The sequence below is a fragment of the Danio rerio genome, chromosome 13 (genome assembly GCF_052040795.2).
Source record: "Danio rerio strain M-AB ecotype USA chromosome 13, GRCz13ab, whole genome shotgun sequence".
Taxonomy (NCBI): Eukaryota; Metazoa; Chordata; class Actinopteri; order Cypriniformes; family Danionidae; genus Danio; species Danio rerio.
Genome location: NC_141033.1, coordinates 50630388 through 50646299, shown reverse-complemented (window position 1 = coordinate 50646299; position 15912 = coordinate 50630388). Strand labels below are relative to the sequence as shown.

At 37.4% G+C, this 15912-nt stretch overlaps 1 protein-coding gene across 7 annotated transcripts in view; it reads left to right on the top strand.

Moving 5' to 3' along the window:
• Positions 1–15912, top strand: part of itga9 (integrin, alpha 9) — a 198593-nt gene that overhangs the window by 176800 nt on the left and 5881 nt on the right. For all 7 annotated transcript variants that reach the window (XR_015505039.1, XR_015505041.1, XR_015505040.1 and 4 more), the window contains 2 exon segments: positions 13–108; positions 4043–4162. Coding sequence is in view for 3 of the 7 variants with exons in the window: in XM_087277709.1 (XP_087133835.1) it covers positions 13–108; positions 4043–4162 (216 nt within the window). In the remaining 4 variants the exon portion in view is untranslated.

Sequence of the window (15912 nt, the reverse complement as noted above, 5' to 3'; positions counted from 1 at the left end):
GTGTTTTTACAGGACAGCTCCTCTGTGATCCAGTTTGTGACTCGAGGTCACGTCCAGCTGGACGACAGGGCCGTGGAGGTCTCAAGCGGACTTCCAGATGATATTTCTGTAAGATGAGGCATATTTGTACCATTGGCACTTCAGGAACTTGATAAGCCGGTTGTGTTTATTATAATTCAATTCAATTGTAAGACTGAAATTGATATTCATTTCTTTTAAAAAAGAGAATTCTTATGACTTCCCTTTGATTCTGAGGCTCCCAGTAGCTGTTGACGGGTAGAAAACATATTAATGATGATGATCAGTTACTAATCACAGATTGCATGACACAACTCGTCATCAGTAATATGTTAAATCACACATCCATGGTGTCGTTATCCGGTGGCTCAGTGGTTAGCACTGTCGCCTCACAGCAAGAAGGTCGCTGGTTCGAGTCCCGGATGGGCCAGTGGAGTTTGCATGTTCTCCCCATGTTGGTGTGGGCTTCCCCCACAGTCCAAACGTATGCGCTAGGTGAATTGGATGAACTGAATTGCCCATAGTGTATGAGCACGTATGTGAATGTGAGTGTGTATGGGTGTTCCCCAGTACTGGGTTGCAGCTGGAAGGGCATCCGCTGTGTAAAAAACTTGCTGGAATAGTTGGTGGTTCATTCTGCTGTGGCGACCCCTGATAAATAAGGGACTATTGAAGGAAAATTAATGAATGAGTGTATTAAAATGTAATTTACTCTAATTATAAGTAATTTATTTTTTTAATCGGAAATTACATTATCCAAAATGACACACAATCTATACCTACTAAACTCAGGCTGTTGATCTGCTTCCAGTTTGTCGCTCATTTGCAGGCGCGAGTCTGTTTTTACTCCACAGCTGTGCTCTGACACAGTCATCTCTAATACTGCAGGCCTCCATGTGTGGATTGATTGGAGGAATATGGGACTCTCAGCTGATTGAGTTTCTGACCCACTTTATCCAGTGGCCAATTCCCTAAACATGCTCCTTAAATGAGTCTGTGGCCCCCTTCTGCCCTCAGCACTTAAGAAATGCTTGGGTCCCAGAGCTAATCTGTGATGATGTGCACGGGACTGTCCCGTGGGCAAACTCACATTTACAGATGCCATTGCTCATGCACTGTACAGGCATTAATAGCGCACGTTTCTGTCGTGTTCGCGGACATCTAAACAAATTGAAAACGACAGATTGGCATTTAACTTTATAGAATTATTAGCCCTCCTGAGTTATTAGCCCTCCTGAATAATTGGCCCTCCTGTATATTTTTCCCCAATTTTTGTTTAACAGGGAAATCATTTACAACACATTTCTAAACAGAATAGTTTTGATAACTCATCTCTATAGGTTGCGGCTGGAAGGGCATCCGGTGCGTAAAAACGTGCTGGATAAGTTGGCGGTTCAAAGGGACTAAGCCGACAAGAAAATGAATGAATGAATGAGCTCATTTCTAATAACTGATTTCTTTCATCTTTGCCATGATGGCATTAAATAATATTTGACTAGATATTTTTCAAGACACTTCTATACAGCTTAAGTTAATTAGGTAAGTTAGGGTAATTAGGCAAGTCATTGTATTATTGTGGGCGAGGCAGTGGTGCAGTAGGTAGTGCTGTCGCCTCACAGCAAGAAGGTCGCTGGTTCGAACCTCGGCTCAGTTGGCGTTTCTGTGTGGAGTTTGCATGTTCTCCCTGCCTTCGGGTGGGTTTCCTCCAGGTGCTCCGGTTTCCACCACAGTCCAAAGACATGCGGTACAGGTGAATTGGGTAGGCTAAATTGTCTGTAGTGTATGAGTGTGTGTGTGAGTGTGGATGTTTCCCAGAGTTGGGTTGCGGCTGGAAGGGCATCCGCTGCGTAAAAACTTGCTGGATAAGTTGGCGGTTCATTCTGCTGTGGCGACCCTGGATTAATAAAGGGACTAAGCCATCAAGAAAATGAATGAATGAATTGTATTATTGTATTATGTTTGTTCTGTAGACTATTGTAAACAAATATTGCTCAAGGGGGCTAATAATATTGACCTCAAAAAGTGTTTTTTTTTCTAGCTGAATTAAAACAAATAAGACTTTCTCCAGAAGAAAATATATTATAGGAAATAGTGTGAAAAACATTGCATTGAGGTCAGGGACAGTACCTCTGGACTGGGTAACTGGGGTGGTGGTTCCTATTTTGAAGAAAGGGGACCAGAGGGTGTGCTCCAATTATAGGGGGATCACAATCCTCAGTCTCCCTGGGAAAGTCTATGCCAGTGTACTGGAGAGGAGGATCCGGCTAATGGTTGAACCTAGGATCCAGGAGGAACATTGCAGTTTTCGTCTAGGCTATGGTACACTGGACCAGCTCTATACCCTCGAGGGTTCATGGAAGTATGCCCAACCAATCCATATGTGTTTTGTGGGCTTGGAGAAGGCATGCGACTGTGTTCCTCGTGGTATGCTGTGGAGGGTGCTATGGGTCAGAGGCGCTCTGTTAAGGGCCGTCTCATCCCTGTATGAACAGAGTAGGAGTTTGGTTTGCATTGCTGGCAAGAAGTCAGACTTGTTGCAGAATTTTTATGGACAGAATTTCAAAGCACAGTCTGGGCTGGAGAGGGTCCGGTTCGGGGACCACAGGATCTCATCTCTGTTATTCACAGGTGATGTTGTTCTTTTGACTTCATCAAACATGGACCTTCAGCATGCACTGGGGCGGTTTGCTGCCGAGTGTGACACAGCTGGGATGAAAATCAGCACCTCCAAGTCCGGGGCCATGGTGCTCCAATGAAAAAAGGTGGTTTGCCATCTCCAGGTTGGGGGAAAGTCCTTACCCCAGGTGGAGGAGTTTTAGTATCTTGGGGTTTTCTTCACGATTGAGGGAAGGATGGAATGTGAGATTGACAGGTGGATTGGTGCAGTGGCAGCTGTAATACGGTTGATGTACTGGTCCGTTGTGGTAAAGAACATGAGCCGAAAGGCAAAGCTCTCGATACACTGGTGAATCTACAATCCTACTCTCACCTATGGTCATGAGCTTTGGGTCATGACCGAAAGAACAAGATTACGGTTACAAGCAGCCAAAATGAGTTTTCTTCGTAGGGTGGCAGGACGCACTCTTATGGATAGGGTGAGGAGCTCTGACACCCGGGAGGAGCTTGGAGTAGAGTCGCTGCTCCTCCACATCGAGAGAAGTCAGCTGAGGTGGCTCAGGCATCTGTTTTGGATGCCTCCTGGATGCCTACCTAGGGAGGTGTTCCAGGCATGTGCCACCGGGAAGAGGCCTCAGGGAAGACCCAAAATAGCTGGAGCGACTATGTCTCTCAGCTGGCCTGGTAATGCCTTGGGATCCCATCCCCCAGAAGAGCTAGAGGAAGAGGGAAGACTGGGGTTCTCTCCCAAGACTGCTGCCCCCGCGACCTGGCCCCGGAAAAGCGGTTGAAAATTAATGAATAAATGAATTCAATTCAATTCAATTCAATTCAATTCAATTCAATTCAGCTGTATTTGTATAGCGCTTTTACAATGTAGATTGTGTCACAGCAGCTTCACAAAATGGTCATAGTAACTGGATCAGTGTAGTTCAGTTTTTAGTGTTTAAGTTCAGTTCAGTTCAGTTTAGCTCAGTTCAGTGTGGTTTATAATCATTATTGAGAGTTCAAACACTGAAGAGCAAATTAATGGATGCGCAGCTCTACCAATCCCAAACGATGCAAGCCAGTGGCGACAGCGGAGAGGGGAAAAAAACTTCACCAATAGGAGAGTGAAGAAGAAAAACCTTGAGAGAACCAGTCTCAGTTCGGCACGACCATTTTAATTTCTCCGCTGGCCAAAGTCTTGTGCAGAGCTGCAGTCTCAGCAGTGGAGGCTGGAAGCTGGCCTCAGCGAAGACTCTAAATAAATGAATAAATACTGTGAAAAATTTCTTGCTCTGTTACATATAATTTGGTCAATATTTGAAAAAGAAAGCAAAATTCACAAGAAGCTTAATAATTAGGATTTCAACTGTATGTAATGTCCCCACAATTCACAAAAGCAAACGTGTGTTTGTGTGTGCAGCTGGTGATGGAGGCTCTGCACAGTCAGGAGCCGCGGGGTTATGTGGTGGGCTGGATCATCGCCATCAGTCTGCTGGTGGGAATCCTCATCTTTCTGCTGCTGGCGGTGCTGCTCTGGAAGGTACAGTACAGCTTCACCTGCTCTTCTTCCTCCATCAGTACAGCTTCACCTGCTTCTCTTCCTTATTCTGCTGGAGACATTAGCATTTTCAGGAGCTGCTACTGTTAGATTTAGGGTTAGCAGAAGCACAGCAAACACTGAAACCACCCCAGTTTTGGGGAAATATTCATGTACTAAAAATTGCACACTTATAAGAAAAGAAGCTGACTGAATGATCCACTTGAAGTCAAATTATTATTTGTTGTTCCTAAAACTTGCATAGGCGACAAGACAAATTATTATTTTTGATAGAAATTCAAATTTTAATTGATGAATAAGATAAATACAACACATTACTTGAAATAAAATTAAAGGCTGTGAGTAGAGGGATATAATTCTTCATTATCAGGGCTTTACATTAGCTTTTTTGATCACCAGCCACTGTGGCTAGTAGATTTCCAACATTACTAGCCACTCGCCATTATTACTAGCCACACTTTTTTTGTTGGGAAATATATATTTTTATATGCATAAATTTGACTTTGACATGCTAAGATGACTTGATTTAGATGTTGTGTTATGTCCACTACATGCCTTCTCATTTATTTAACTTCTTGTGTGTATTGTGTATTGGCTTGCTCAGTGCGCATGAGCAAATGTGTTGCGTCACAATGTAATCAGTTTTTATTTCATGACTTTTCAGAGCTCAAAATTAAGGATTTACCAAATTTATGTCTAACCACCCCAAATAAGTATTTCTTAGCCACAATTTTAAAGTGTCAAAACAAGGAAAATATAGCTGTATAGGTGCACTCTTTCATTCAACAAAACTTTTCTTTAAAAAAAAAAACATTCAATTTAACAAAAGAAGTATTGTCATGTATCTAAAATATGCACAGTAATCTGTCCTGCAGTCCCAGATCAGCAGTTACTACACACGGGGAGTAATCTCCCATTAAAGCAATGTTATTATTGTAAACAAATATAATTAAACCATATTAACAAAAATAACTAAGCAAATGAAAGCAGGTGAAACATACCGTGTGTGATAATGAAAGGATGATCACATGCACACGGCTAATATAGGCCTGTTAATCTGTTCAAAGAATAATTAAAATGAAAGCAGTGACTGCTGCTGCTAACAAAAGTATATGTGCTTTTTTTTTTAATCTTGAGCTCTCGAAAGCAGCAGGACTGTGGGTGCATGATCATCGCTCTTTGTCCAGTTTATTTCAAAGGGAACCGATCGCACCATACCTTTAGGCATGGGATTCGCGTAAGCAGTGGCGTAGCGGAAGGGCCGTGGCCCCGCGTGATTAGGGGGTCCCACGTCGTCGCGATTATCAATGATTGAAAATCCAGGAACCGCAATAATCAAAATCTTGGGAACAACTGTGGTCAGAACCAAAGTTCACAGGTCTGAATTCTCTGAACACCTCTCAAGGTGGACTACTTCATTCTGATTGCTTGCCGCCGAACCGCGTCATAGCCAATGAAGACGCTGTTTCTCGCCACCAGTTCTCATTAAAAAATGAATGACTTCTGGCTACTTTGACGCTCTCGCCGCTTTCGGTTTGTGATCGCTCCTCAGTTTGTGAAGGATTCCCCGCGTTGTCGCTCCACCCCGCCTCCTTTCCCCGCTCCTCAATTTGTGACAGATATATCCACTAGATATCGCATAGGTACCCTGAGCATGCGTCTATAGCTCCGCCACATTGGTACAGTGCTCCCAGGACAAATGTCATTCAACCGCACTAGTCAAGACAGTGTTATTACGTGAAGATGCGGGACTTTAACGCTGTCTACGAGTGTAGTAACGAGCAAACAAAGAAAACAAAGCACAAAGGCAGAACATTTCATAGGTAAGATTAAGTTTTTTACGTTTTTGTATGTTCTGAAATTTGTGCAAAACAGTAGCGTTATTGATGATGATACAGTCACTTACTGCATTCACCATAAGGCAAAGCAGCTCCAATTCGCACTAAATACTCGGCTCATGCTAGTTTTGTTGAATAAAATCAGCAAACAATGCAAAAGAAGTATGACAACGAGATGCTGCGCTGCCAGAAACTTGTATTATTGTCGGCTAGTGAACGAGTCGTTCATAACGGAGATTCATTCACAAACGAATCGCTCCCTCCGTCAGTATGAGAAGTGAAAGCAGGAGAGGAGGTGTGTGCACGGATTAGATCAAGTTTAACAGGGAGAGTGGATAGTCCATTTCTGTACACACAAACACAAGCTTTTTGTCAGGAATGCCCGTGCGATCACTGATCCATCAATGTAGAAAAGTGATGTAAAATTATAATTTTCATAATTAAAAAAAAAATTACATACTAACATCCAGGAAAACTCCCGATCATAGATATATGTGTATATCTCTGGCTCTGCCAACCCCCCACCCCCCACCCCCCGCATTCATCTGGGGGCCCTGTCGGTGATTCCTGCAGGGGGGCCTCCGCATTTTGCGCTACGCCACTGCGCGTAAGTTAACAGGAGCACATGCGCTTTTTTTTTAAATCACCTGTGCGCGCGAGTGATCATGCTCTCGTTCTGTACTCTTCTTGTTCTGTACCTTCTTTTTTGCTGTTTTGCTCGTGCGAACACAGTTATTTTTGTCAGTCGTGCTGCTTCTGGATTCTAAATCACATTTGCACAAATATTGGGCCATGCTTATTGTCGAACCCTGCTTTTAAGAAAACTACAGTTTCAAAAAATGATTTCCAACCAGCCAAAGTGACTAGGTGTCTGTCTAACACGCCAGAGCTGCAATCTACCCGCATTTGGAGGGTTGGCGGGTGTTAATGTAAAGCCCTGTTCATTATCATGACAAGCTCCTCAGTTTCAACTAATCTCACCATCCTCTCTTTTCCACCATTATACATAGAGCCTTACATATTTAGTTGGAACTTGGCGTTAGTTCAGTGGAGCAACACAAAAATATGTTTTTACGTGACAACTAAGCCCCTGGCCTGCAGTGTTTCAGTGGCGGTCAGCAGTGAATGTGACCCAGCAGGTCAAGCAGAAACACCTGCTCATGTGCAGCAGCGTCTCCTTACAGTTAAATTAGTATCGGCAGCTTTTAATACCCACAGTCAAGCGGATGTGGAGGAATTGTGTTTCGTTTGAAGTAGACGCTAACAGTAATGAAAAGAAACACGATATAGTACATGCATGATGACTTCAAGTATAACTAGTGCATCGATGGTCTTGTAGTTTAGTTTTGAAGAAATATTGAAGAACAACCCATGCATCTTGATCTGAAAAAAAGCATTGTTATCTGATTTAATGATACTGAGTTAAAATAAAGTCTAATGGCAAAAATAATGTTCCTTTAGTGTGTGTATGTGGGGCAGGGGGTTATGTAAAGATGAATATATGAAGTATAAAGGAATTTTAAGTTTTACTTGGGTTAATTGACTTAGTATAATATACACAACTAAGTTTAATTGTAAAAAATGATTACAAATAGGTTAAACCTAGTGGAAACTTAAGAGTATTTTAGGAACAAACATAATAATAATTATAATAATGTCACAATGATTATAGTTTTAAAAATGGCTGACAAGACTTTTTGACATTAACTATTGTTATGTCTTCAGTAAGTTGTGGTCACTATAAACTGATAATTATTTTGTTTTGAACTGAATGAATGAATGAATGAATGAATGAATGAATGAATGAATGAATGAATGAAACAGGACACACTCTAATTAATGAAGAAAATTAAAGCTTTACATATTTTTGATTTTGATGCTTGTTCCTATACTCAATTAAAATTTCCAAAATATATAAGATTTTCTTTCCACGATATACAGTATTTTCTTATCGCAGTTTGAATGAAAACACAGAAATGTAGCAGCAAACACCACCAGGATGTTTGCAGTTTTTTCTTTCACTTTCAGTAATTTTAACTCAGGATTAACAATAAAATACGTTAAATTAAATAAAATTTATTAAGGTAAAATTAAATTTAATCAAATAAAATTGGGAATAAAATAAAAATTAAATAAATGAATGTCAAATTTAAAATAATTGCAAATAAAATTTAATTAATATTGAATTACTATAAAATTAAATACAATTTAATAAATTAAAATAATTGAGAATAAAATAAAAAGTAAATTAAATCAATTAAAATCATTATGAATAAAACATCTTTTTTATTAATTATTGTTAAATTGTATAAAATTTAATCAATTAAAATTATTTGGATTAAAATAAAATTAATAAACATAAAATAAAATTTAATCAAGTAAAATAATTGGGAATAAAATTAAAATAAATGAATCCCTGTATCATTAATTACAATTACATTTAATTAATCAAAATAATTTGATATACAATTTTTATTAAATAAATTAATGTAAAACTAAATAAAATTGAATCAGTTAAAATAATTGGGAATAGAATAAAAATGTAATTTTTAAAATAAAAATTAAACAAAGTAAAATTAAATCAAATTAATTAACGTAAAATTAAATGAAATTTAATCAAATAATATAATTGGAAATCAAATTTAAATTAAATGAATCAACATAAAATTTAATAAAATTTAATGAATTAAATAATTGGGAATAAAATACAATTAAAACTACATTAATGTAAAATAAATAAAATATAATCAAATCAAATAATTAAGCATAAAAAAATTAATGAATTAACATATAATTAAATAAAAAATTAATAATTAACAAACTTTTATAAAATTAAACCAATTAAAATAATTTGGAAGAAAATTAAATAAATTAATGTAAAGTTAAATAAAATTGAATCTGAAAATGATTTAAAAAGTAAATTAAAAAAAGTAAATTAAAAAAGTATAATAAAAAATTTAATTAATAAACATAAAATAAAATTTAATAAATTAAATTAATTGGGAATAAAATAAAAAGTAAATTTGTTAATGTAAAAATAAATTGTAATCAAATAAAATAATTGGGAATAAAATTTAATTGAAATTAAAATAAAATAAATTAGATAAAATAAAATAAAATTTAATTAAAATATGAATAATGTATAAATAATAGTAACCTAATTTTGTGGCAGTTTTTAATAATTAAAATATAATAAAAAGCATTCTGAATAATGGCAAAAATGGGACAAAACCCACATCATATGTTGTGTGAGAGACACCAAAACAAGCACTACTTTTGTAATCAGCATCCTGAAATGAGTCAGAAACAGATGTTTGATGTCATTCAGCAGATGGTGAATCGGTGTAATAGATGCTTTAGTTTCAGATTGTATTTCTTTGCATAAGGTCACACGTCCCTCATTCACACACTACTGTTGTTTTTCTTGGCATGAGGAGTCAATCGAGACTTTCAGACCATAAAGTGAACAAAACACAGCGCTGACAATAATTTACACACACATAAAAGCCAATCCAAGGCATTTCAGGGCTTCTCAAACAAGCCTTTCATTTCTTTTCCACTCCATTACTTTCCAGCGGGAATACTAGAGCAAATCCTGGAATGTTGCTGCAGGGATACTTTTCCCCCCATATCCCAAATCTGCCAAAACAAACGTCCTCAACAAGAGCAGCACATGTCCAGCTCCTCCAGCTTCAGGAAACGCCTGCAGAGGGTCCAGCTCTGAATCAATAAACCACATTCAGACAACACACAAACCTGTTGAGTCACAGGAAGTAAAAAAGCTCATTTCCTGTACAGGTCTGAGATCTGTGTCGCCATTCCTCGCTCTTTATCTGCTTTAGCATACAAAATGCACAATTCACCCCCTAAAGAAATGACATCGTCCATCTAATGCTGCTCTGAAATCACATTGAAAAACTGGAGAAAGTCAGTCGATATGCAAAATGTCATTAATTTCATCACATCTATATTTCTCAGCTCACAAGAATACTTAATTCTGATTGGTCAATCGTGATATTCCATTGTATGTTATGTACTGCATAATGTACATCGCCTACAGACAGTTATCTCAGAATAAAGCCTGACAGGTTTATCAGCTGTTGTGTAAAACCACAGTCACACTAGGGTTTGAGCATGCAAAATTCTGTTGTACGGCACTGCAAAAAAGTGGTGGGGGGGGGGGGATTAAACAAGTTGATGAGTTATTTAAAAATGCTATCGATTGCTATTGAACCAAGCTTGAACTTTTTAATGCATACAAAAGTTGTCGTACTAGCTTGCGTTTCCGGTATGCCAGTGTAAAGCTTATGAATATAGTATGTTGGCTGAAAAGTGCAGCTTAAGACCAAAGAGCTTTATTCTGCATGAACAATCGGCTGGATGTACTTTATCCCACTTATTACACTAAACTGTTAGACACAAAACATGCATCTGAGCTCTTTACTTAAATGTTAAGCTTGAGCCTATGTTATTATCTTCGCCAGTTGTTATCTGGGATTATTATGTGGCTCTCTACTTGATTCTGATTGGTCGATCATGACATTCCAAGGTATGTTGTGTTAGGAATAAAGTACATCCAGGAGGTTGTTATCGCATAATAAAACAGGTTTATCGGAAGTTTGGTGCAAAGCTGTTGTAATAGACTGAAGGGTTTTATTTTGGGAAAACAACCCTCCTGGAATTACTTTATAACAATTACAGCCAAACAGTCAAAAACGCAAAGCTTACAGAATCAAAAACAGCTGATGGAGTATACACTAACCTGCACATTATACAGTCACTAGATGGGGCCAAACAGTCAAAAACACAAAGCTGACAGAAACAAAAACAGCTGATGGAGTATACACTAACCTGCGCATTATTCAGACACAAGATGGCGCCAAACAGTCGAAAACGCAAAAGCTGACAGAAACAAAAACAGCTGATGGAGTATACACTAACCTGCGCATTATTCAGACACAAGATGGCGCCAAACAGTCAAAAACGAAAAGCTGACATAATCGAAAACAGCTGATGGAGTAGACACTAACCTGCGCATTATTCAGACACAAGATGGAGACAAACAGACAAAAACACAAAGCTGACAGAAGCGAAAACAGCTGATGGAGTATACACTAACCTGCGCATTATTCAGACACAAGATGGCACAAACAGACAAAAACACAAAGCTGACAGAAACGAAAACAGCTGATTGAGTAGACACTAACCTGCGCATTATTCAGACACTGGATGGCGACAAACAGTCAAAAACGAAAAGCTAAGAGAATCGAAAACAGCTGATAAAGTATACACTAACCTGCGCATTATTCAGACACAAGATGGAGACAAACAGACAAAAACACAAAGCTGACAGAAGCGAAAACAGCTGATGGAGTATACACTAACCTGCGCATTATTCAGACACAAGATGGCACAAACAGACAAAAACACAAAGCTGACAGAAACGAAAACAGCTGATTGAGTAGACACTAACCTGCGCATTATTCAGACACTGGATGGCGACAAACAGTCAAAAACGAAAAGCTAAGAGAATCGAAAACAGCTGATAAAGTATACACTAACCTGCGCATTATTCAGACACAAGATGGAGACAAACAGACAAAAACACAAAGCTGACAGAACTGAAAACAGCTGATTGAGTAGAGACTAACCTGCGCATTATTCAGACACTGGATGGCGACAAACAGTCAGAAACGAAAAGCTGAGAGAATCGAAAACAGCTGATAAAGTAGACACTAACCTGCGCATTATTCAGACACAAGATGGCGCCAAACAGTCAAAAACGAAAAGCTGACATGATCGAAAACAGCTTATGAAGTATATACTAACCTGCGCATTATTCAGACACAAGATGGCACCAAACAGTCAAAAACACAAAGCTGACAGAACTGAAAACAGCTGATGGAGTAGACACTAACCTGCGCATTATTCAGACACAAGATGGCGCCAAACAGTCAAAAACGAAAAGCTGACATGATCGAAAACAGCTTATGAAGTATATACTAACCTGCGCATTATTCAGACACAAGATGGCACCAAACAGTCAAAAACACAAAGCTGACAGAACTGAAAACAGCTGATGGAGTAGACACTAACCAAAGCTGTCAAAACCGAAGCATGACAGACAAGCAGATACATTTGAATGTGTGTGTAAGAATATGGATGTGAACGTACTCAATGACAGTCAAGGTGATTCGAAGTTCCCAGATGAGCCTGTGTTATTTTGCGGTTGTTATCTGGGAAAAACATACTTTGAAATATTGCAATTGACCAGTCAGAATCGAGTAATCCAGACAGCCATGCAATAATCTTAAATAACAACCAGTGAAACCAACAATTCAACTAAATAAATATAAAATGACTTATCTGTATACTATGATTCTTCTTGCACCATGCAGAGACTCCAAAATGTTGACTAAGAATTAAAATGTTTACATTTTGCTCCATCCTTTAAAAAAATATTAGGTTTTACCCATTAGTTAGCAATGAGAATTTATTAGAAGAAAATATTTTGCTATAGAATAGTGCTAATATTATTTAAATTAGATCACATTCATTTATATATTTCAATAAGTACAGGTCAGAATTAGTTTATGGTTTCATTTCAGCATGAATACATCTGTTACGCTGAATGACGATGAAACTTTATTTCACCCATATTTTGACATTTTTTACAAAATTTTAAATTTTAAACGTATGACTTGCATTAAAATGTTTTTTATTCTTACAATTTTATATCCACACTTTAATGGGACATCTCACATTTCATTAAGTTTCCAACATAGCCTGACTTAAATACTCAGTCCAGGCATTAAGAACACATGATACCTTACTATTGTAAATTATAGGATGTATAAATATTGTTGGATACCTAGATAATATGATCAAGCATTCCAGTGTAAATACCATCATTCATGAGGGATTCCATAATGAAACCTGTTCTTGTGTTGGGTCAGGACTCGCTATTTTCATAAACTCATTTTAATGTGATTAAATCAATATTTTCCTGCCTATACTGTATCTGTAACAGCGGGACTGCATTAGTTTGGGTTTATCTGATCTGTCAGTCAAAAGCAATAGATTTAGATTCATTTCTCTACTAGAACTCATATGTTCAAGACTTTGTTTTTAAAGTCTCATTGGGGCTGTATTTATTTGATCAAAAATCAAATAAAAACTGTAATACTGTGAAATAATTTTACAATTGAGAATAACTTATAAAACATAATAAATACTGTACAAATATTCAGAAATTAACAGTTTACATATGTTGTGATTCGTGTTTTATTTTATTTTATTTCATTTATTTATGCTTTTGAATTGCATTATAGTATAGTGATCATTTTGTTATTTACTGACATATTTGTGATATACTGTGCTGGTTGTTTTTGTAAATTATGGAACTAATCCTGGTAGTAAATCCTGGATAGCACTTTTTCTGTTATAGACTATATATAGTTGAAGTCAGAATTATTCTCCCCCTTTTGAATTTATTATTATTTTTTATTAATATTTCCCAAATGATGTTTACCAGAGTGAGGAAATTTTTACAGTATGTCTGATAATATTTTTTCTACTGAAGAAAGTCTTATTTGTTTGATTTCGGCTAGAATAAAAGCACTTTTTAATTTTTTTAAACACCATTTTAAGGTCAAAATTATTAGCCCCTTTAAGCTGTATTTTTTTCTGATAGTCTACAGAACAAACCATCACTATACAATGACTTGCCCAATTACCCTAACCTGTCTAGTTAACCTAATTAACCTAGTTAAGCCTTTAAATGTCACTTTTAGCTGTATAGAAGTGTCTTGAAAAACATCTAGTAAAATATTATTTACTATGATCATGACAAATTAAATAAATCAGTTATTAAAAATGGGTTATTAAAACTATGATGTTTAGAAATGTGCTGAAAAAATCTTCTCTCCGTTAAACAGAAATAGGGGAAAAATTAAACACGGGGGTGAATAATTCAGGGGGGCTAATAATTCTGACTTCAATTGTATATATATATGAGCAATATCTCATGAGTAGCAGTGTGATATAGCTGTATGCACTGCACTGGTGGGAGGCATGCGTTGCCTTAGTGTCCCACTAATGCAGATATACAGCCATATCGCACTGCTACTTGTGTGATTTTGCGTTTATAGTCTAAAACCCTTTTGTATGAAGAACTACTTTCTTCCTACATTCATTCACATCTGTAGCTAACGTCAGAACAGCAGAAACCATTGCTACTACACCAACATCACTTTAGAGCTAGTGTTTGAATGATTCTCTAGCGTAATATCTAAAGCGATGACAAAACAGAAGATTTTGCTCACACAAGATACGCCATATAATTCCATCAGTCTACAGATTTCCCAGTATTTCTCTGTTGCAAACGGGAGATCACAATAATTAACCCCAAAAAACCAAAGCAAACACTAGCAGATTACTCTGGTATAAATACAGCACTACAACATACAAAAGAGAGAGATCGACTTAGAATGTCTTTTACTGGTTTTATAATGATTTGATCAGCTGCAGTTTTAAACACGAAATGCTGAGTTTTTCTCCTCTTATAACTTATTATGCATTGTCTGTCGCCATCTTGTGGTGCAACAGAATTTGCTCTGCTGGCATGACAGGCTGATGGGCCCTGACGCACTGAATCTAGAAACTAATCATATTTAAAATAGGCACTATCCTTATAAATAAACTGCATAGTTGCAATCTAAATACCTACATTCTCACCTAAAAGCCTCAAAAGTACATTATGTTGTCCAACAGCTGCACTATTTGTCAAACTGTAGTGAGTTTATTGATCTGCTGTCGCTCTATGTGGGCGGAGTAATACGCAAGGGTGAAGAGGCTGTACGAGTGCTGTTATTGCAGAATATCGCTCTGCTATCAGCCAATCAGACTCGAGAACCAGACAGAACTGTTGTATATATACAGTTGAAGTCAGAATTATTAGCCCCGCTTTTAATTTTTTCTTATTTTCTTTTCATTCATTCATTCATTCATTTTCTTGTCGGCTTAGTCCCTTTATTAATCCGGGGTCGTCACAGCGGAATGAACCGCCAACTTATCCAGCAAGTTTTTATACGCAGCGGATGCCCTTCCAGCCGCAACCCATCTCTGGGAAACATCCACACACACTCATACACTACGGACAATTTAGCCTATCCAATTCACCTGTACCGCATGTCTTTGGACTGTGGGGGAAACCGGAGCACCCGGAGGAAACCCATGCGAAGGCAGGGAGAACATGCAAACTACACACAGAAACGCCAACTGAGTGGAGGTTCAAACCAGCGACCTTCTTGCTGTGAGGCGACAGCACTACCTACTGCACCACTGCCTCGCCCCTTATTTTCTTTTAATATTTCCCAAATGATGTTTAACAGAGCAAGGAAATTTTCACAGTATGTCTGATTTTTTTTTTTTTCTGGAGAAAGAATAAAAGCAGTTTTTAATCTTTTATGAACCATTTTAAGATTAAAAAAAAAAACACTGTTTAACTAAACAGCTAGGTTCTTGACTAAAAGTCAAAAGAGCAGAGATAAAAGTCCCATAATGCAATTCATAACTGTAAATAAATAAAAACTGAATCATGATTCTATAACGTAAATATGATGATTAAAATATATTTTAAAGTTGAAAACTTGGAAACTCAATTGAGCAGCATTTATTTATACTCAAATTTGTAGCATAAGTCTTCTGTCATTTGTTATCAATAAAGTAATTATTTCTGAAAACGTTTGTACGGTAGCATATTTTGTCCGTTTATTCATGTGAATATATCGAGTATTTTGTAAGAGTCCAGATCAGATCAGATCAGATGTGTTTTTCTTGGGAAGCGGGGTGTGATTTTGTCAGTACATCTGTCCACTGTCCCTCCCTGTTTGC